The sequence below is a fragment of the Sminthopsis crassicaudata genome, chromosome 2 (assembly GCF_048593235.1).
Source record: "Sminthopsis crassicaudata isolate SCR6 chromosome 2, ASM4859323v1, whole genome shotgun sequence".
In the NCBI taxonomy this organism is placed as follows: domain Eukaryota; kingdom Metazoa; phylum Chordata; class Mammalia; order Dasyuromorphia; family Dasyuridae; genus Sminthopsis; species Sminthopsis crassicaudata.
This window is the reverse complement of record NC_133618.1, coordinates 350,665,150-350,689,193: the sequence shown is the minus strand read 5'-3', so window position 1 is coordinate 350,689,193 and position 24,044 is coordinate 350,665,150. Positions and strand designations below refer to the sequence as shown.

At 35.6% G+C, this 24,044-nt stretch overlaps 1 protein-coding gene across 3 annotated transcripts in view; it reads left to right on the top strand.

Annotated features, from left to right (window-relative positions):
- The first annotated feature begins 1,501 nt into the window (after nt 1-1,501).
- CGRRF1 (cell growth regulator with ring finger domain 1) overlaps nt 1,502-24,044 on the top strand; it is a 49,599-nt gene continuing 27,056 nt past the window's right edge. The window contains exons 1-2 of one of the 3 annotated variants that reach the window (XM_074290796.1): nt 1,502-1,671; nt 21,414-21,553. In XM_074290796.1, coding sequence (XP_074146897.1) covers nt 1,568-1,671; nt 21,414-21,553 — 244 coding nt within the window. In that variant the 5' untranslated portion in view covers nt 1,502-1,567. Of the gene's footprint in view, nt 1,672-12,080; nt 12,280-21,413; nt 21,554-24,044 lie in introns of those variants that run through there. The other 2 variants (XM_074290797.1, XM_074290795.1) reach the window with 2 other exon arrangements.

Here is a 24,044-nt window from a genome sequence, read left to right as displayed (position 1 = left end):
TTATTTATTGTCCATAATGTACTCCTTCACCTCATCTCAGCCCCACACAAAGATGACTATATTTTTTATCTTGCTGTCAACTACAAATGCAGTATTTCCCTGTTCATCAACTCTAAAATTCCTTTGTTTAATCATGCTATTGTCATACTGTCCCCTTTCTCCTTGTAACTCCAAACCTTGTTCCTCATCCACACTATGACCTCCAATTCCTGATCTCTTAGTTCTTTGCCAGATAACCCTTAATTACACTGTTTTCCCTTCCTCATTCTGAACTGTGGTGAACCAGTTCAACTCTACTTTCTTCTGATGAGTCTCTTGTCCCATCATCCTATGATTGATCTTGCTCTGCCAACATGTCCTTAACAACTATTTATCCCACTTACTACAGCAGCTCTTCTAAATTTTTCCATTCCTCCTTAAAACTCCCCCCCCCAAAAGCTACCCTTTCCCTTACCCTCTTAGGTAAGAATCTTGCTTCATATTTTACTGAAAAAAAAATTAATTAGGACCATTTGCAAAACATTAACAAAACCTCCCTCATCCCCTCTTCCTCATTTCACATCACTCATATACCTTCTCCCACTATTTCCTCCTTCATCCCTTCTCCTGGACAAAACAAAACCCTCATTTAAATTCATCAGCTTCCCTATCATTTGCTTATCTATCTTCAATCTTCCCTTGTCTGCTGTCTTTTTTCCTACAGCCCATAGTCATGTCCATGTCTCTCTACCTCCCCACAAACTCTCATTTGAGTCATCCTTCCCCAATAGTTTTCATCCTATATCTCTCCTCCATTTTGTGGCTAAAGTCCTTAAGGTCACTTATAATAATAAGTGCCACTATTTCCTTTCTTTTTTCTTTCTTTTTAACTCACTACCTGCTAGCTTCTAACCTATTATTCAACAAAAGCTGCTCTCTCCAAAGTTATTAATGATCTCTTAATTGCCCAATCTAATTGGTGTTTTCTCAATTCTCATTCTTTTCAACTTCTCTGAAATCTTCAATATTGTCCATTATCCTCTATTCTTTAAGGTTTGTTTGTTTGTTTGTTTTTGGTTTGTTTCTTTCTGGCACTACTCTCTCCTAATTCTAACTACTTTTAGTCTCCCTGGTATTTTCATCTAGGTTGCCTTCTATGTAACCCTCGTGGTTCTGTCCAGGATCCTCCATGATTTCAATGATTATTTCTATGCTGATGATTCTCAAATCTATTTTCTAATCCCTAATCTATCTGCTAACTTCCAATCTCCCATTTGAAACTGATGTCTAGACAATTTTTAACTCAACATATGTAAAACAGAATTCATTATGTTAGCTCGAAGTCCCTCCTGTACTTAAATTCCTTATTACTACTATCCTACCACTTACCAGGGCAAAAGAGACGAGACTCTCAGGCAATTAATGTTCTGATTGGTTCTCAGACTCAAGGCATTCAGATTCTGGGGTTTCACAGTAACCAACAACACTGAAAGATCGCGAAGCCAAGAAGTTTGTCCATGCTGGCTTCCTATAGTCAAAAGGATTTCCGGGACACTTCATTCGGGTCAGTGCTGGCCGATTTTACCCGATGGCTGCAGTGTTTCTGGTGATGCTCTACGAGTATTCACCACTCTTTTACATCGCCGTGGTCTTCACCTGCTTTATTGTGACCACCGGCCTGGTGCTGGGATGGTAAGGGGCCTGGGATAAAGGGGAAGCCGGTTTCTAGGCGGAGCGCGGTGGGACGTCGAGTTCTACGGGGAGGGAATGACTGCGGGAGGAGAAGAGGGACGCGGCCCCGAAATCCGTGGGGAGCCTATCCTGTACTGCACCCGGCCCTATAAGAACACCCTACAGGCGTCTTGGCCCGTAGGGTCCCACGTACTTTCTCAGGAATGTGAAACAATAATTAGTATCTCTAAGTGCTTCATTCTTTAGGCTAAATAACATTTTGATTGTTCTTTATTCATTTGGAAGGTCCTTTTTTTGACCTTTTTTCAAATATCAGTGCGGTCTAGTTGGAGAGAGAATGCAAAGTGTAAATGAAAATTAAAACCCTTGAAAGTAGAAAAGAGTTTGTTGTCAGTTTAGGGGAAGTCAGATCATGTGAAGAACATTTTTATGTTGAGACTGAAAAGATAACAGAGATACCAATGGAACAAACCCCAACTGACATTTCTTTACAATGTCTTCTAACTGATTACACAAAAGGATGATGCATGTTTGAATTTTACTTCTTGATGTACCATGTGAGGGAGTTGCAGTGACACTAGAGATGAAGTTGAAAAGGGTTACTGGATCTGATGACTAGGATAGAGAAAAGAAATCCAAGCTAAAAATTTTAAAGGCAAATATGAAAAAGATCAGAGATTATAAAGTAATAAAAGACATCGGACACTTGTTTTTCATATGCCTACTTTTATAGTCTTTTAAAAATCTTTGAGAGCATTCTGCCCTTATGTTAAGGTATCCTTGATAATTTGAAGAAATGTCATCTTTCATGACTAACCCCATTTCTATAGATTCACAGTTGATCTGAAAGATATATGGAATATGAAATATCACTTTAACTTATTTATTGATGTTTAAAAAGAATTTGAGTAAAATGCACATAGCTGTGACTATAGATTCACAAAACCAGGAAACATATTTATCCGAGAAATTGTCCACTGTGGAAAAAATACCCTGTTTAGAATCCAAACAAAAGAAAGATTCTTTATTACTGATCTGATCCTCTAAATGATTTTAAAAATAGAATTTCATACTCAAAAGAGAATCCAGATATCATGTAGTCCAGGCTATACCCCTAATGTCCTTTCCAATTATGAGATTTTATATTATCATATAATATCAAAATGTCCTTTCCAATTATGAGATAATATATTATCATATAATATCATTTATAGATAATCATCTAGTTAAATAGTTTAATAGGTCAAGAATGGGAGGATGGGAGAGGTTATTATATTACTTCTCTTTGCCAACCCCAAAACAAAGGAATTACTTGACAAAAGTAGACTAATTACAGCTGATTTCATATGATGATCCCATCGGCTATCCCCAATCCAAAACAATATAAAGAACTCATGAATTAACAATGGAGAACTTTAATACCTAAGTTCTCAAAGCACCATGACTCTCTACTTGCCATTGTGAGCACAAGTTTCTGACTCAGGGCTTAGAATGCTTTGTAATTGTAATGATTCCTTAAATGCTTCTATTACCCTCCCACCACTATACAGAAACATGAGACACTGATTTTGCCCAGTCAAGTGAAAGAAAGGAGGAGGGGGAAGAAGGAATTAAAGGAATTAGTGACCTAAAAATGTTTCCCTGTTGCTGGGACCTGCTCATCCTACAACAAGTGATAGCTGATAATTCCATCCAGCTATAGGAAGGAGAGTATAAGAAGGAATGGGCAAACTCAAAAACATGCTAGGTTTCTGACCCTAAGACCTATAGAAAAGAGATGAATAGCCTATTGGACTTAACAAATGGAACTAGAAACACCAGGACTGATTGTGTTCCCTCCCTTATCCACCCACCCCATCATATCTCTCTCCTCTCTCTCTCTCTCTCTCTCTCTCTCTCTCTCTCTCTCTCTCTCTCTCTCTCTCTCTCTCTCTCTCTCACACACACACACACACACACACACACACACACACACACTCACCCCACTCAGCTCCTTACTCCAGATCTCGCCTGGAACCCATCCTGGAAATAGGATCTGTGCCTACTTTATAAGCCAATTTCCCACTCACCTTACCATTCTGGCACTAGAGCTGAAAGTTCCCAACCCTCTAATTTTACAGATAAGGAAACATTTGCTTAAGGTCACTCTTGTAGTTTTCAAAGGTAGAATTTTAAGTTAGGTCCTTTGATATCATAGTCTGTGTCTTTCCATTGTATACCATGTTGTTGGAGAAGTGGGAAAAGGAAGAAAGCCAAAAAATGAAAGGGAAAACAAGGAAAAGACTAAAATGCCTTAAAAAGAAAAAAGCCTCAATATAAAAGCTCAGTGAACATGTAAATTAGCCAATAAAAATGATTCTAAAAAGAAGAAAAAATGAATAAAACTCAAAAAATGTACACTTAAATATAAATTTAAAAAAAATGAAAAAAGAAAAATGAACCAGTAGTGCCTGATTAAAGAGTCCTATGGACTCTCCAGAAATAATGGGATAACAAAAAGAAATTCAAGAATGATTTCAAATAAAATTACTTTTTAAAAAACAGCCAACCAAGTAATCATTTATCTTCCAGTTGAAGCTCTTCACCATTCCTCACTTCTCTTGCAGGAAACCCATTGTCCTCTATAACAGCTCCTTTTACTTTTAATTTTTTTTCTCATTTTTAGGATGTTAATTTTTCTAATGAAATCTGGCTCTCTGCAAATTAATCCCTTTTCTTCCACCTTCTGCTCTCTGGGTGCAAGCAAAATAAATCTTATCTTTCTATGACATCCTTTTATATATTTGAATTTGATTCTCTTTGTTTTTCTAGGCTAAAGTTCTTAGTTCATTTGATCTTCATATATCATGAACGCCAGAATTTTCATGTACAGTCAGTCCTTCTTTGTATACTCAGTTTATTAATGTTCTTTATAAAGTGTGACACCTAGAACTGTACACATTATTCTGATTGTGATCTGACTTGAATAGAGCTGTTACTCAGAGCTGTTACTGCCATCATTCTAGACACTGGAGTTCTTCTGATGTAACTTAATATCACATTAGCTTTTTTGACTGCCATGTCACACATGTCACCTTGAGTTCAAAAATGCTGAGTCTCTTCAAGATGAATTGTCTAGTCACATATCACTGGTGCAATTAAGTTTTTGAGTCGTTGACTTTTATCATGCTATAGAGATAACTGGATAGATTGGCTAGATTGTGGGACTAACGTTAGAAAAGCCTGATTGCAAATCTTACCCATGAAACATAACTGCATGATCATGGTCAGATTCATTCAACTTTTTTAGGCTTCACTTTCCTCATCTGTAAAATAGGAAACTATAGTACTTAGGTTTGTTTGGAGAATCAAATGAGGTCATATATTTAAAGTGCTTTACAAATAAAGTGCTATGTAAATGTCAGTTATTATTGTTACTAGATTTAGCCCATCCTTTTGGCCTGCTGTGATCATTTTGGGACCTGAGTTTGTTGCCTCACATATTAGCTATCCCTCTTAGTTTTCTGTCATTTTCAAAGTTGACAAGCATACCCTCTTATCCCTTTATTGTATGTCAGGCCTGCTTGGCTCAGGCCAATGTGGTAGTTTGGATTTGAAATTGTAATTAAATAAAACGTGTTCATTTAATAGTTAATAAACAAAAGTAAACTCAATTTTACTTAGTGGTAGTGTGAAAAAGATGTCCACTAGGGATAAGGGTAATAGATAATTGGTTTTGTACAGATACATTGATAAGGTCAATAGATAATATCTTTGTACAGAAATGTATCTGGGCAAGTGTGGTGACTGACTTCGAAGAAGTCAGTGCCTCTTAAGAGTTGACAGATATCCTCCAGTCATATCTGTCAACTTTTAAGAGGCACTGATTTTGGGGGGCTGACCTGTTAGGTGAATGGAAGCTATTAGAAAGCAAAGCACCTTACAATAATACCACCTCTTGGTCCCCCAGAACTGTTTTGGGAAGAGTTTTTGGGAACCATTCCTGCTGAAAGAAGATTTGTATTCATAAGGTGAATGCAGGTAATCTGAGCTATTTCCCCAGGGTATATGAGATTCTTTGGGTGGGTAGAGATCTCAAGGCCTGGGGACAGAATTAAGAAACATCTCAGCAAAACAACTGTTTGGTCATGTATACATATATTGCATTTAATTTATACTCTAACATATTTAACATGTATTGGTCGACCTGCCATCTGGGTGGGGGGAGGGGAAGGAGGGGAATGGTTTGGCAATTGTCAATGTTGTAAAATTATCCATGCAAATATCTGGTAAATAAAAACTATTTAAAATATAAATTAAGAAACATCAGAGAGAATCAACTAGAATTCTGTCTAAGAAGAATCCATCCTAGCTAGGTGAGTCTTCCCGAAGGCTGTACCTGAGAAATAGTTAGACCAGAGTCCTCCCTTGCCCAGAGTTGTTTTTATTTGATATGAACATGGCTTCTGGGAGGCACTCCAATTCTTAGAGGCATGAAAAAAAAGCTGTTATCAGGTGTAATGTTCTGAATTGTGAGGGTCTGGTCGTCTTTCAGTTGTAATCCTTCTCTGGGAGGAGGTTTCTTTTCTGTATAATCTTTTCTTCTATGAGCAGGTTTCTTGGGAGGCTTCTGGAGCCTCCAGCCAGCCTCTTCTTCTTCCTGAAACCTGGCTCTGAATCTCCTCCAGACTGCTTGTCCAGGCCCAATGTTGCCTCTTTTATCCTCCCAGAGTATGGGCGTGGGATCATACAAGGACTTCTGGGAAAAACCACTTCAACTAATGAGCTTGCTCCTCCTAGAATTCCTAAGGTGTAAACTCCCTTAAAAGGCCCAAACCAAAGGTCTGAGCCAGAGAACGGTCAAGTCAACCTGAGTTCTCACCTTGTAATTGTCCAGACAACCTGAGTTCTCACCTAGTAATCCTAACAATCAGGGACAAATCTCTTATCTGAGATAAGAAAGAGTACTAGTTTTCCAGTTGGAATATTTAAGAGAAGTGGATATTCTGGCATAAAGAACCTCATTGGGCAGAAGTATCTCATTCTTGGGATTGTATTATCTCTGCCTAGCACAACAGGGCATGGGCCACTCCCAAACTTCTGGCAATCTCCTAAGGACATCATCCTATTTCATTTCAAGAAGGAATATAATATAACTCAAATACTGATATGCCCCATAGACATTGGAGAAGACATTATCAGTATCCATAGATCTTGACTGGAAAAGGATTATCCATTCCAGTCTTTTCTAAATCCCAGACTGCTTGGCAAGACTTACAGCTATCACCCAATAATTAATATAGATGAAGATTTTATTTGACCTGTCCCCTCAAGGCTTTCTTATACACCAGTCATGCAACTTTAAGCTCTTCAGTCACATCCTGCTTAATTAATATCGTGTCAACAACATAGTTATGAACACCCGTGCTTTCCAAAAATGGAATCTTTTTTTTTTTTTTTTTAGGGTCTCTGCTCTCCAGAATGTGGCATTATATAGGAAAGTTTTCAGGTCAGCAAGGTAACAGTGAAAGTGACTTGTTCCTGACTAGTCTGAGACACATAGTTAGAGGAAGAAAAGCAAAGCCCTGATGAGACTAAAAACAAACCATTTACCTTCTGTTTGAGATACCCAATCTGTCACATTGACCAGGTCAAAAGCAGCTACTTTGATTCATCTCCCTGTAATCTGTTGTGTGCTACCTGCCTGCCTCAGCCGGACATACAGAGAATTAGTATAGTGAAGTGCTTCAGCCTTTGTCTTTATTACCAGTGAAGAAATATCTTTTTCATACACACCTCTTCCTGTTATTTGATATTAATTCCTAGAATAGCTAAGGGACTTCAGTTTGATTCTAGTCACAGTAATTGCTATAGAGGTTACCAAAAAGGGCTGTACAAGTATTAATCTCAAGAGCTTATGAGGCTTCTTTCCTTAGATGTGTTAGTGTTAGCTAGAGACAAAGGACCTTTGTGGGTTCCATTACTGAATATCATTATATAGTTAAATAGTATCAACATACTCTAGTCCTCAGTTGCTTTTTTAACCCTTTGTTTCATTCAGCAATCACAAAGAAAGCATTTCTTTTTCCACCTGCAGAATCCTATTGGCATTAGCAACTAGTTGTCCACAAGATCACTATGATTATTTGCTTAAATATCAACAGTACCTCATTTCATTCCAATCTTGAATCTAAAGTACCAGACCAGACTGAGTAAAAGCTTACAGTATTTTAACAGAGTCAAAAGCAGGATTGGGTCAAAATGGTATGATGACTCACTTAGTTTAAGTGGGAGAAAGGCAATGTAAATACATAGGATATTGTAAGATGTTAGTCAGATAGCAGTGTGGCACTCTGTGGAAAGGACTCTTTTAGTGGCATATAGAAATCGTCTCAATGAAAAAGAAAGGCAGCCCTCCCAATGCTACAAAGCAATTAGCTCAGTGGATGGATGATAAAAGGAGGCTAATAGAAAGGCTAAAGAAAGCATCGGTCCAGAATTCCCTAGTATTTCTATAGAAGCATAAGGGAAATGAAGGTGAACAAACCTGGCATATTCAGCAACTACAAAAAAAGTTCTTATTTTTAAAAAAGAATGCCACGAAGGCAGAACAGTTGTTGAAACTGGTAACAGCAAAATTAAAAGGAGTGATAGTGATGTGGGCCAAGATTTACATGCTTCAGATAGGAACCTATAGGCCGAGGGCAAAGAAACATACATATATATATATATATATATATATATATATATATATATATATATATATATATATATATATATATATATATATATATATATATATATATATATATATATGTATATATATATATGTGTATATATATATATGTGTATATATATATATATGTATATATATATATATATATACATATATATATATATATGTATATATACATATATATATATATATAAAAATAAAGAGAGAGAGAGAGAGAGTCTCCAAGCAAGCTTTGTTATTCAATCATTTCAGTCATGTCCAAATCTTCATGATCCTCTTTTGGGATTTTCTTGGCAAAGATACTACATGGTTTGCTACTTCCTTCTTTAACCTATTTTTACAGATAAGGCAAATAGGATTAAATGACTTGACCAGGATCACATAGTTACTAAGCGTGTAAGGCTATATTTTAACTCAGTAAGATGAATTTTCCTGACTTCAGGCCTGGTGTTTTTATCTACACTGCCACCTTGCTGCCCAAAGTTTTTCTGGAAGGACTTAAATCTTGTTGAAAACAAAGATGTGAGGCAATAGAATGAAAGATTGGAATTAGAGTGAAAATTGGAAACTTATTAATGTTAAGAAAACTTCTGGCCTATCCTTTATACTTAGTGCCAATCCTTATTCCTTCAGAGAAATTAAAGGATGAGTGAACTCTGACTTCGAAGAACCTGAGGAAATTGCAGGAAAAATTTAAACAGCAATTTGATGTCACTGGAACACTGGCTGATGAAAATTCTTTTTCACTCCAGTTTCATGGCTTAGGAAGATCTTAGAGGACTCACTTGTAAAGCCAGTTAAATCACTTGGTGGTACAGAATGAGGCCTAGTCTTCTTTTTTAAGTGATTAAGATGGATAATTACTAATAATGCCTCCCTTATGTAAGGGGTAAAATTTTTGAGAGATGGGTTTGATGGACTGGATCTATATCACTCTGCTGGGGTAACCATTCCGTTAGGGGTAATTAGTCCCTAATTGTGCCTAATGGGCACAACTCACTCATCTTCTCTGATTATATAGAAGTGGCAGCACATTTAATAGATAATAAAAGGATACTTAATTCTGGAATGGAGAGGATATTTAGCAAAGATATAGCATTAATTTAGGTAGACTTGGCCCTCAACTCCATACAAACTAGTAAGGCAGGATATAATGACCTTCCAGGAGTATAGAATGTTCATCAAGTCAAGCCTGAGGTGTGCTTAACTCTTTATGAGCTGCTTTCTTATGCTGTTAGGTTGAAATTTTAGCCCCTAGACCAGGGATTCTCATGTTAAGGTCTGTGGGCCAGATGGCTGAGGATGTTTATGTGGCCTGCTGGGTTATGGCAAATGGGCTGAGGGTTGGAGACAGAGTGTGAGTTTTTGTTTTTACTATAGTCCGGCCCTCCCACAGTCTGAGGGACAGTGAACTGGCCCCCTATTTAAAAAGTTTGAGGACCACTGCCCTAGACCAATCAAGATTCAAGGACAGTTTTCTTTGCTTTTAGAGGGAAAATAGCCTAACTCACATGATGAGGGACCTTGACAGAGATTCTTTCTACCACTGCCTTCAAGTTACTGACAAAAATGTTGAACAAAAATGCTAAAGAAACATATTGAGAAAACTATAATGAAACCTCAAACCTCTTTGTCATTGACCCATTAATGATTACTCGAGTCTTTCCATTCAATATATTCTAAAATTGCCTGATTGTATCATGTCATGTCTTTTCCTGTTGCCCATAAAGATTTCTCAAATCCAGCTGAATCCTAGCTACTGATTTCCACCAAAATACCAGTCTAGTAATCATAAAGAAAAAAGGAATGAAAGTGCTTTGGTGTGACCTATTTTCCTGTTTCCTATTTTTAACAAACCTATGCTGGCTTAGTTTTTATCATTTGACTTTCCAAGGGCTCACAAACTGTAACTAACAATATGTTTTAAAATTTAAAAATAATTTAAAATTTAAAAATAATCAAAGTTAAATTCGGTAGTGTAGAGTTAGAAGAATCAGTCTTCCTTATTTGAACATCAAAAACTGTATTCACCATCAACCATCCTAAAGTAATTTCAATTCTTGATTTTTCAGAGAACAATGAGAACTATTTGAAATCCTGGTATGCAATTCATTCCAATCTTGTCACATGAAATGATAGAAGACAGGTAGCTTATCCTGTCATTTATTTTGAGTTTCAATTTCTTATTAGCCATTTTTTTCTCTCTTAATCTGAAGAATGTTTTCTGTAGTAGAGAAAATAGAAGCAAGATAAAAATTCATCCTAATCAAATCTCTCATTCTTTGTTTTCTTTTTTTAAAATTAATTTTATAATTATAATTTTTGACAGTATATATGCATGAGTAATTTTTTTTTACAACATTATCCTTTGTATTCATTTTTCCAAATTTTCCCCTCCCTCCCTCTCTGTACTCCCTCACCTAGATGACAGGCAATCCCATACATATTAAATGTGTTACAATATAACCTAATATCTTTGTTTTCTACAGGATTTAAAAACTCCTTACAGCAAAACTGGAAGTATGCAGTAGATGGAAATAAAAACCTAGTGTTCAAACATATTTTGATTCTTTAGGTTTTCAATTTTTTGAACAATAGCCAGAAACTTATTAAAATTAAGAAAGCTCTCCAGAATCAAGATGGTCTTGGGTAAAAGAACAATTGGAATTTTAAAATATTCTTTGGCTAGTTGGTCAGTCTGATTCCTTCAGACATAGTTATTAAAAACTGATATTCTGAATCTATACTGATGTTTTTAATATAATTCATATGGAGAAGTATATTTCCTTCCCCCCCCCCTTTTAATTCTATAGTTCTTACCCTACACCTCTTTTCTCTTCATCTCTGTCTAGATTGCTCTCTTTGTCTCAAATTTTCTCATGGAGAAGGTGGAATGTGTGGTGGTAATGGTGGGGGAAGGGTTCAGGGAGAAGAGAGAAGAGTTAATACTGATGATTTTATTTCTAAGAGTCGGGAGAGTTGGGCCCAAATCAGAAAGACATTAGTTACACTAACAAAATGGCTCCCTATACTATCATTTATTTTATCTCTTAGATTATAGATTAAATAGCTGTCTAAAATGACAGATTTTCTTCTTGGACAGAGTTAAAGTTACCAGCACTGTCACCTTGCCCATAAAATGCAGCCATAATTTCTTAAAGGGATATATTCTTTTAAATTTTTTGTTTTATTTTATTTTTAACTTAAATGCTTAAAAAAAGTTCTTGTACACATAGCAGAATACAATCTGTGATACTGTGAATCTCCATTCTGCTTACTTAAAAAAAAAAAAGCATAATAAATTTTTCTTGAATTTAAATGCAATACTGTCTTGATTGTGGTTCTTTCTGAATTTCCTATTCTCTTCTGTGAATTTAAAAAACAAAACAAAACAAAAAAACTTTCAGCAACCTTTTCCCCCCTAACTATTGCTAACCCCTCCTCTCACCCTCCTCATCCTCAAAAGCTAGAAGAAGGAGAAGGGAAGGGAGTGGAAGAATAACCTTATAAATATTAGTATTGTTTTCAAACAAAATGAATTCACACCGCAACCATGTTCAAAACCTCACGTATCCATATCGGGAGGGGGGCGGTAATACATGATCTTGATTGGTTCTCAGCTTCTAGTACTCGAGTTAGCTGATTTCAGTGTACACAGATACCGTGAAAGCGCGAAGGCAGCAAGTTTGTCCACCCTGGCTTACCATAGCAGTATTCCCTGAGTGAGTTTCAGTCAGATCGGGGTTAGACCGGGCCTGGCGGGGCTGGGATTCTCGCTTCGCTCACCCGATGGCTGCAGTGTTTCTGGTGATGCTCTACGAGTATTCACCACTCTTCTATATCGCCTTGGTCTTCACTTGCTTTGTCGTGACTGCAGGACTGGTGTTGGGATGGTAAGGGGTCTAGGATCGGCGGCGGGGGGTTGGAGGGAGGAAAGTGGGGAGACGACGGCATCTAGATGAGACTAGAAAGGGTACCCGGGACACCGTGGTTACCAGGGGCGAGGGATTTACGCTAAAGGGGCCTGACCGGCCGGACGCTGCTCGGCCTGCATCTCGGTTACAGGTAAACACACCTCACAAGCGTCATGAGCCATAGGAACGTAAAATTCCCAGGAATGTAAAGCAAAAATTGAGTGCTTCATAAGCTATCTTTTAGGCTAAATATTGAATTTTCTTTTTGCCACTTGTATATTTGCAAGGTTCTTTTTTTTTTCCTCCCTAAATAAGCTTTACTGAAATTCTTTGAACAATAGAGGAAACAAAAAATTTAAAGTACTGAAATAGAAACGGGGCTTGCTAAGAGTTCTAGGAAATTAAGAGCACATGAGGAATATTTTCATGTTAAAGAACAACATAGATAGGAAGTGGAACAAGTCCTGGCTGACATTTCTTTACTAGTGTATTTTAATTGGTTACATAAAAAACCAATCAGTCAGGCACTCTGTTAAACCCTGAAGATAAACAGACAAAAGAATTTGTCATGGAAAAGATTGTCATGAAAATGACATTGGGTACAAACAAGATATAGCCAGGGGAAATGAGAGATAATGGACAAAGGAGAGACCCTGACATTAAGGAATTTATTAATAGGGGGGATAGAGAATGGTTCTTTGTAGAAGGTAGGATTTTACCCGAGTCTTGAAGAAGGCCAAGGAAGCTAGGAGGTGAAGATGAGGAAGGATAGAAAAAGTTCCAGGCATGGGGTACAGCTAGTGAATATTCATAGAGTAGGGACATAGATATTGTAGTGTTACCAAATCTGTCTGTATAGGTGAGTACTGTTTAAAAAGACTAGAGAGATAGGATAGGTCCAGATTACAAAGGGCTTTGAATGGTAAATGGAGAAGTTTATATTTAATTCTAGAGTTATTAAGATGCCACTACAGTTTGTTCAAAGGGAAAGGAGAAGGGTAGTATGAGCTCTAGGTCACAGACCTCTAGGGAGATCATTTGACAACTGATTAGAAAATAAATTGGAGCAAGAAGACAAACCAGCAGGCTTTTGTAGTAAAGTATGAGTTGATGAGGATCTACAATATGTTGGTAGTATCAGGAGAAAAAGGGATACATATGAGAGATTCTAAGAAGGTAAAAATAGTGGGACTTAGCCTCACAGAATAACTCCAAGGTTGCATGCTTAAAGGTCACTGATGGGGTGGTTTTATTCTTGAGAGTAAAAAAGGGGGGGAGGGGAGTTTCGAGTTAAAAAAAAAAACTAATATTCTGCTTGGGGTATGTTGAATTTAAGTTGTCTATGAGACTTTCAGTTCAAGATATTAAATATAAAAGCTGGAGATGCAAATCTGAAGGTTGGGAGAGAGGTTAGAGATGAACAAGTAGATCTGAAAGTTATTCACATAATTCAATCCATCCGAGTTGATGAGTTCATCAACCAAAATAATGAAGAAGAGAAAGAAGGCCTAGGACAGAGCATATTGGGATGCTCACCACTAGTGGGCATTCCCTAACTCAAGACCCTACAAAGGAAACAAAGAAGTGTTCAGGCAGGTGAGAGGAGTGATCTTAGAACAGAGCATTAAAGAAAAAAGAATGATAGACACCGACAGAGGCTACAAGGAAATCAAGGCAAAAGAACACTGAGAAAAGGACATTGGGCTTGGTGATAAAATTGTTGGTAATTTTGGAGAGGGCAATTTTGATACTTAATGTATGTAAGGTAGCTATGGTGGCGTTTAAGATGAAGTTGGAGTAAGTGCCTGGACCTGAAGGATAAATTGAAGAAATCCTTGTTGGAAGGAATTTTAAAAGTGTTTAAGGGCATTTTTTTCAAAATCTCTCCACTAGAGGAAGCTTGCATATGATGAAAAGATCAGAGACCATAAAGCCAGGCCATCTTAATTTTCAACATACAATTATGTTTGGAGGAGGGCTTTCAGCTGTTCCTGCTGATTGGTAACTTAACCAAATATCTGTAAAAATGAGGAAAAGGCAAATCATTCCAATATCTTTGCCAAGAAAACCCCAAATGAGGTTATAAAGAGTCAGACACAAACTGATAGGAAGAAAGTAATCATACATTTTTAGAACTTTATAGGCTTCTTTTGTTACTTGGCCTCCAAAATGAGGCTCTTAGTCACTATTAATAAATGTGATATACCAAACAGTATAAAACCTTTCAGCTGTCTTTTTGTAACTGTCTTAGAGTCTACTTTAACCCATTCTGAAAACATAAGTATAAAAATGAGAATATATTTACATTTACAATAATTAGCTATTTAAGTAAAATGTACTTGAATGTTAATAGAAGGAATTATTCTATAGGTTGCTTTCTTGGTCTTGCTTCTCAATTTTAGATACCTGGCAGCTGAGGCAAATGCAGTAATATTACTTTTAGATAGCATTCTTAAGAGACCAGACTTTGAGACCTCTTTGATCTATGGTCCTTTAACAGGGTCTACCATGAGGACAAAATTATTTTCATAATAATATTAAAATATTTTAATTTCTAATATGGTAAATATAGATAGATATAATCCACAAAAACATAAAGCTCTTTGGTTCTTCAATAAAGAGTATGAAGGAAACCTGAGATCAACAAGTTCTAGAATGGCTATATTAGAATATTAAAGGAGAATAGCTTACTAACCAATGCTGGATTTCAGCAACACCAACTTGACCCTTTTGCTCCGTTTTTTTCCTAAAGCATGCAGGGATATCTTTCCATTTTTGAATTTTGAATTTATTTTATTTCTTGGATTTATTTATTTATCATAGTACAATAATATTCCATCACATTATACCACAATTTGTTGTCATTCTCAAACTTGTGATGAGTTTGCCACCACAAAAAGAAGTGTTATAAATATTTTTGTATATATAGAACTTTCTTCTTTTTTTAATGTCTTTTAAGTATAGGCCAACAAGTGGTATAACTAAATGAAAGAAACTTTTTGTGTGTGATTCCAAACTGATTTCCAGAATAATGGTTCCACAGGTCCATCAGCAATGCATCATTAGACCTGTTTTCCCAATATCCCTGCAGTGTTTATTATTTTCCTTTTTTGTTATCTTTGCAAATCTGATGGTTGAGAGGTGGAACTTCAGAAGTGCTTTAATTTGTACTTCTCTATTAGTGATTTGGAGTATTGTTTTCTTATTGCTTATTTATTATATGGGTTTTTTCTTCTTCTGAGGAACTACTTGTTCTTATCCTTACATCATTTATCAATTGGGGAAAAAAAGTTCTTTCAGTAATGCAGAATACAACCCAGCCAGTTTGCCTATTTTATTGTGCTTGTATACTCCAAAAGCCACAATAAGTTTTGTCCAGTTCTAAACATGTCCTTGCTATAGATATCCAATCATTAGGGGTTAAAATTTCATAAACCAAATTCTCTAATAACATGTTAACATAAGGTGATGTAGCCCCATAAAGAGTGCAACCCTTTTCCAAATCCTTGATTTTTTCCAGATCAAAAGGAATGTATCTTCTCCTTTGTTGACCTAAAGATTCAAATTCTTAAATAACAGGGTATGCATTTATTTTTAAATCAGATATAATCTGTCCTTTTTTAGCTTTAACTAGTGCCTTTTGTAATGATGTCATAGGCTACTTCATAGGTGGTGCTGATTGTGTCACTGCCCCTCCCCCCTCCTTTCCCCTCCACCCATGAAGAGTTAATTGAGAGAGGTCGATCTAGGATGGGGAATGCCCTAATGGTTCCTGTTGTGAAGTACCACACTCCTTAATTTCATCAGCCTTGTACTTAACTCCATTCTTGTCTAATTCTTTATGCTTTTCACCTAGTTTGTATCCTCCCCCTCCTGCACTTTCTTCTTTTTCCTTATTCTATAACTTAGGTAATTTCCTAAAGCCAATTGTATTAAGTTATACGTATAGAATGTTTCTTAAGGAATTGAATTAGGACATTATTATTGTAATATTCTATTAGTTCCTCTCCCACTAGTTTCCACTTGTCTGGATCTAATTCTTCTTCCTTAGAGAACCAAGGAGATATGTATTTTAATGTTTCAAATAGTTCAATGATCTGCTTCCAAGTTACAATCAAACCTTGGTTTTTTATCAGTCTAACTATGCATTCTACACATATTCCTTGTGGTGGTGAAGGCTCCTTTTTAAACATTTGTCCCACTTCAGCTGAAACACTAGTTTAGCCCTTAATAAAGTTTCCTTCTTGTCTGTTTTTGTGCTCACCCTAATTTCTGGGTCATAGATATAGGTAGGTCCTTAGACCTATGTTGGAGCCAAAATGTAGTATTTTGGTTGGTTTTTTGGAGGTCTTTAGGGCAGCCTTCATTTCAGCAGAAAAATCACCACGAGAATAGCCAGGTGCTAAAGTCCAAATTCTTAATTAACTCCTTAACAGTCTAGTTTTCTTGCCTGGGGCCCGGGCTATCTTTCTTGAAGTCCTCCAGAATGTGTGTTGGTTTCTGTGGGGGAGGCAGGAGGACCACCATGATGGTCTCTGTCTTGAAGTCTGTCTCAGTCCGAGGGCTCGTGCTCCAGCCTCCAGCCACTGTCTTCTCTGGCTTCTCCGAGCCCTCTCTGAGTCTGTCCCTGAGCCCTTCTGAGTCTGTCTCTGCCTCAGACAGGCCTTGGTCTCAGTAGAGAAATGGAGGACAGGCTTGCCACCATGGTGGTGTGGATGGAATGAATGAATCTGGCTCAGTTTGTCCCAGCTTATATATACTATTATAATTACATCATCATAGAAGTGAATCTTGTAGAATAGATGTCAATCTTGTAGAAGTATATTAAGTACTAAATACATGTACTGAACTAGAGAACTATTAATCACCATGGTAAACTAGATAACCATTGTATTATCAATTCCACTGACTTAACACCTTGTAAGAATCCTTGTTTCAGAGTTCTTGCCCATTACACAAAGGATTTAGTTGTTAGACAGAATCCCTTAAATGAATAAGGTATGAGAACAGGGACTGACACAGGAATTAGATGGAGGAGGAGGGTTGGTAGTTCTGGAATCCTACTCACATCTGTAGCAACAGATCAACCTTAGCATGAAACAGTGGATAGAAAAACTAGTTTTCAAGAAGGCTTGTGAGAGATCCAGTTAAGAAAAGTCATTGATGACAGCTAAGTATAAAACTGGAAGACACAAAAACAAAAGATGGAAAAGACCTGCAGCAGTTAGAAAGGCAGAAAAGGAAAACAAAGCAAAGAACATTTCCATGTGCCAGCAGAACATCGAGGAGGATTCAAAATATATAACAATAAATTTCCAGTTCAAGGATATATAATAGTAGAAGAAATATTATTCACGGATTTCCATCTTTGTTTCCTTATGGGTTATTCTTTTGTTCTGTGCTGTGCATTTTTTTTTACTTTGTTGTTTTTTTTCCCTTTTCATTCCCTTTACTTCCCCCAAGCCGGCTATGGTTAAACATAGATATATTTAATAGATATATACAAACATGTGCCCACACACATATAAATATATATACACACATATACATTCATATTCATCCATAGATACGCATGTGTATATATATGAAATATGTGTCTATATTCACTCCTGCTCCCTGTTATAGTGTTTGTGTATATCTCTTTCCTATCCCTGTTAACTCATGTACTTTAATTCTGCTCCTTAACTTGCCTTGCTATTATTTATATTACTTAACCTCCATAGATCCCTTCCTTGTCTTCTTCCCATCCTTTGGTTCCCTCCCCCATTAGTTCTTTATAAATTTTGAAGAGTGCTATGCCCTTCATGATATATGTAGTGTTGCCTATTTAACTCATTCCCAAGTTGAATAGGTTTTCAAAACTATAAGCCTTCCTCCCCCTCTAAGACCTCTGTCTCTATTCTTCCTCTGCATATCATTCCTATAAATAGTTCTTTTGAGCCACCCTATTACTGATGTCAGTCTTAAATATGTGGTAAATATTTCTAGTAAAAACAATAAACAATTTATCTGTGTTGAGTTCCTTGAAATTGATCTTTGATATTGGCTCCTATTTTCTATTAAGTTAGAGTTTGGTTGATAGAAAGTCCTGAAAATCTGCAAGCTCATTAAATGTCCATTTTTTTCTTATTCATTATCATAGATAATTTTACTGGATATAATATTTTTGGCCACAAACCTATTTCTTTTGATTTTTGGTAGACATGATTCCAGGACCTGAGGTCTTTTACTGTGGGTGCTGATAAGTCTTATACAATTCTAATTGTAGCTCCTGGATATTTGAATTGTTCTTTTTTTGTTTCTAGCAAAATTTTCTCTCTGGTCTGAGGGTTTTGAAATTTTGCAATAATATTCTTATGTGGTTTTCACAAACATGCTCTTTGAAGTGGTGATCAGTGCATTTTTTTATATTTCTATTTTCTCCACATGTTCTATCAGTCCAGGACAATGTTGTTGAATTATTTTTTTGTATTATCTTGTCAAGAGCCGCTTTTTGGTTACAGTTTTCACATAGTCCAATTATTATTATAGTTTCTTTTTTCAATCTGTTTTCTAGATCTATTGTTTTTCTTATCAGATGTTTCACATTCTATTCTATTTTTTCATTCTTTATTGTTTTGTTATTTCCTGGTCTCTTATAGCTTGACAGGTTTCTCCTTGCCAAATTCTAATTTTCATTGAGTTATTTTCATCTTTAAGACTTTCTAATTGGATAACTTTTTTTTCATAATCTTATTTTTCTTGGATGGGTGCTAGTTTTTCCTCAATGTGTTTCTCATTTGATTTTAAAATTCTTTTTTGAATTATTCTATAAATTCTGGGCAGGGAGCCATTTAACATTACTTTTGGGGTTAGAGAAAGCCTTTTTTATTTCATTATCCTCCCATATAAAGTTTCTATGGTTTGATTCTTCTATGCTGGTTTTTTTTTTAAGTGATAAATATTAGTTTAAGGACCTCTAATGGTGGAGTGGGGGTATAGTACCTCTAGCTCCACTTCAGCTTTCCCCTCTGACTGGAACCCTAAACCAAAAGTTCCACCCTCCTACAAGTGCCACCAGCCAGCAACATCCTTGCCCCACTGCTTTTACACTTACCAGTATACTGGTAAGTGCTTAGGACCCTGTCTCTTCAACCTAGCTGGGCCTGACATTTCTAATCAGCCAAGGTTCCCTTTGTCTTCCCAGATTCACCTAGCAGGTGAAAGTTTCTATGACTCCTGCTGAGGCTCCAACCAAACCCAGCAAATCCCAGGGCTTCCCACTCAGTGTTTCTGTGGAGCTAGTCTGGAGGGGTTTGCATTTCGCAAGGATTAATCTTGGCCTGGGATCTTTCTTTGAATCTTCTTGGGTTGTTTCTTGGGGCCCCTGTTCTGCTTCAAGTCTCCTTAACTTTTTCATCAGTCTATGTTTGCCCTGAAGCACAAATTTGTTCTGTTTGTGGGAAAAACCTAGAAATTTACTGACTTAATTCTACATCTTCCCAGAATCCTCCCTAAGCAGCACTTTTTAGAACAATTTGTTTGAAGGTATAATGACGCTATTACATTTGGACTTTAACATTAGAATTCTGGGTGTGCTTTTAGAGGAAGCATATATGATAAAGAAGAAAACTAATGTGGTAAAAGTAGATACATTAGACCAAGTGTGCATAGAAGAATCTAAGCATGAGATGACATAATTATTAGGGCTTTATAGTGGTTTAATTCTCAAGAATATCTAAAAGAAAAAAATTATGAAAAAGATGGAGAAAATATAAGTCCTTTCACTAACTCTCCCTTTCCTTAACTCTTTCCCTAAAGGCTACTGAGAAAACATAACTTAAAATTTTATGTATGTAATGTTTCATATATACAAATTTTTTATTAAAATAATTTACATATATACTGAGAGAATCTCATCTAATGAGATCATTAGAAGGTTAAAAAAAAAGCCTTAGCAAGCAATATTACATACTATCACATCATTAACTGACAATCATAAAGAATACACTATGCCACAGAACTAGTTTTTGATTATGAAAAACATCTTTCTTGGTAGAGCAAAATATTGCCTTAAAAGATTGTTTTTTAACAAAATATCTCCCACATATAGGTAAAAATTATTCAAGATTCCTTGAAAGATATAACACAGATAACCATTTTCTGTTTTCTTACTATTAATATCTAGGGAGATATGTGCTTGCTCACCACTATCATGGAAGCATTACTAATGCAACTTTCAAGTTAAAAAAAAAAAAAAGAAAGAAATTCCCACGAATGGTAAAATTCTCATAAAACTTTGGTTTGTGGTTGTCTTTGATCCAATTGTGTCAAACCCTGAAACCTTACAAAGCTCTTTCAGTTAGATTGTAATCATTTAAAGAGTCTGATCTAACATTACAAAAACAGCATTATGAATGCCTTAAGTTCAGAACATAATAAATAGAAAGTAAAAAAAATAATAATAAGTAATACACACAGTATTTGTCTTGCAGTATTTTTTAAATGAATTTGCAAAGAGACAGTAAGTTAGATCTAGAGATGAATAAAAATATAAGTGTAGGGTAGATTGCCTTTAGATTCTTTTAATGATTCTCAAGCTTCTTCCTCAACCAAAGGACTATTTTAAAAAATTACTAAGATACTTCCATGTAATATGTGCCATGAGGGAGCTGAAAAATGATAAAAACAAGGAATTACAAAGGAGTCTATGTAAAGAATTTCATCAAAGAAATATAAGATTGAAAAAAGGGAGAGGCAATAGTCATATGGCAAAAATGAGACATAACTGATGAACAGACTGCAAGTTTTCTTGGCAGTCTTGGGAGGAGGTATCCAGAATGATAAGTAACTCACTGTTGTAAACTTATAGAAGGACATGGACAAGAATACACAAAATGGGTAAGCATATATTAATTGTGATCTGCATTTTTGGAATGAATACCTACAATGATTAGAGAACAGATCCACCTAAACACCTGAATATACAATCTAACAGTGGAAATTGCTGCTTTTCTGCAGTGTTAAATGCAGAATTTAATAAAAATTATTCTAAAACACTTTGAAAACGTAGCATAAAATTTTTTTTAGAATTTAAACTGTTTTTACTTTTAATTTTCCTTATTTTTCTTTAGGTTTGGTTTGGAGGTTCCAGTAATCCTGAGAAATTCAGAAGAGATAGAATTCAACACAAGAGTATCCAAAAAGGAGATGAAACAAGTCAAGAATCCTTTTGGTTTAGTGATCACTAATCCAACTTCAGCCTCAATCACAAGTTAGTGTTTATTTCTCATAGCTTCCCTTGTCTCCAATCCCTTTTCCTTACCCTTTTTACTCTATCATATGTTATATAGGATTCCTAAATTTTAATTCATATTTAAGATTCTTGGTGCTTTTAATTTATTAAAGAAGTATGATAGTAAATAGACTCCTAGAAATGAAAGTAGTAAGATTGAACTTATTCCTGCCATTGATACTTATTAACTATGTATCCATGGACAAGCCACTTGACTTTTTGAGCTTTAGTCAACCCTGATCAACTAAATTATAGAACACTATGATCTATATTGATGAACAAGTTCCAATATCAATGAAAAATTTAAATGTATTTATTTATTTATTGTGCTACTGTCAGAATGCAATGTCTGGTTGTCTTTTCCAAAATTCATTGGATTTAGATCTAGAATTTATATTTAGAACTGTGAGAAATCTTAGGGAAATTATCTAGTTCAAATCAGTCATGTTATAGGTTAGGAAATTGAGACCTAGAGGTCACACAGAAAAGTGACAGGGTCAATTTTCAAATACACTGACTCCCAAGTCCATGCTATCTTTCTCAGTTCCTATCTTTTTTTGTTTTTTGACCTTTCTAATATTTTAAATATTGTTAATCACTTTTATCTCCTGAACATATTTCCCTTTATTTCTGTGACTGTTTTATCTTGTTTCCTCTTTTGCCTGCCTGCTCTTTTTTAGTTGTCTTTGCTATATGGTCCATTTTCTCTCTCCTGAGTGTGAGGTATCCTCCAGAACTTTGTTTTCTCTCTTTTCCTTGATGATTTCATCTGCCTTTATGGATTCATTATCATCTCTATATAGATAATTCCCAACATATTAATAAAATTAATCTCTTTTTTTAAACTACAGTATTACATTATCAGCTGCTTTTTGGACTTCTCTGCTGCCTTATTGCCTCACAGGCACCTCAATCTCAATATATCTAAAACCGAAGCAATTATTTTCTGCCTTAGACTTGCTTGTCCTCCAACCATCCCTATCCTCCTAAGTTTGTAATCTTATACTGTCCTTGACTCTTCCTTCCCATTAGTTAAAAAATCTTGTAGATTCTACTTCTATGACATTTCTTCATTCTCTTTCTTTCCATTCCCACAGCCATCACACTAACTCAGAACCTCATATTTTTCAGTGGTTTAATTGCTCTCTCTGCATATATTCTTTCTTTTCTTTAGTCCATCTTCCACATAGATGTCAAATTGGCCTACTAGCTCCTCCCACCATAGACACTCTGTCAATCAACATATCAATGACTTGGATAAAATCAAATTATGAATTTAGAGATGGCATAAAGCTAAGAGGAATAGCTTCCCCATGTATTATTTCTTCCATTGTAAATTGTTATTCTCTTAGAAATGAGCAAAATCAAATCAACAGATACAGATTGAGTATATATCAAATGTTGTATTAGATATTATAAAATACTAGATCTGAATGTTAGATAAGAATAGTTCATTGACTTTTACTAAAAATGAAAAGAACATAAAATGATAACATGATAACATAAGATAACATCAAAGATAATCTTGCTATTGAGAGGGAAGAATTAGATATCTCATACTAAAAGTATCTCTTTAAAAGTGAGAGGTGTGAGATGTGGCAGTATTTGAATAAACATGATAGAATAAATAAATAAATAAATAGGAATTCCTTCAATAATGTCCTGTTCTTCTGCATCATCATGGAATAGATAAGACTCTCGGTTCTCAAAGGTTATATTAATGGAGCACAAGCTCTAGCAATTTTAACAAAACTGAAAAAGCTTAAAACTGTTTGCCTCAGTTTCCTCATCTATAAAATGAACTGCAGAAGGAAATGGCACACCACTCCAGTTCTTTACCAAGAAAAACTCAAAATGGTGTCGAAAGGAATTGAATGACTGAAGCAACTTAACAACAACAAAAAGAAAAGGCTTCTTCAGGTATGGCCACACAGGTTGTGTTTGTCAGTAGAAAACCAGACAAGTGATATTCAGAAAAGGTTGGCTTTCAGAGTGATTGATATTTTTTTTTCCTGTCAGAGTAACTTATGAAAGTTTTAACTGAATCATGGAATGATTGCATTTTGACTCAATGGAAGTAGTATTCACATGGTTGAAATCATATATCCTGATAAATTTAGATTAGAGCAGTGAGGAATCAAGATAATTTAAGAGGGAGATGGTTTCATTAATAGCATATTAACGCTATTAATAGCATATTAACGTATTAATGCCAGTACTTGTTTAATATAGGATTGTGCTAAATACAAAGATTTAATTAAACAGTGGCTTACTTTCAATTAGAAGTATTTATTGGTTATTCTTAAAATTGTACAACTTTATAATATTTGAGAATGAGGGCTAATCAAAATTAATTTTATTTCATGTTGCTAAGTATAATACATCATAAAAAAGTTTTAAAAGAATTCTAAACAGAGTAGAGGTTCCCCCCAATTTTGAATTGTGATTTTATAAATGGAGCATGTGATTC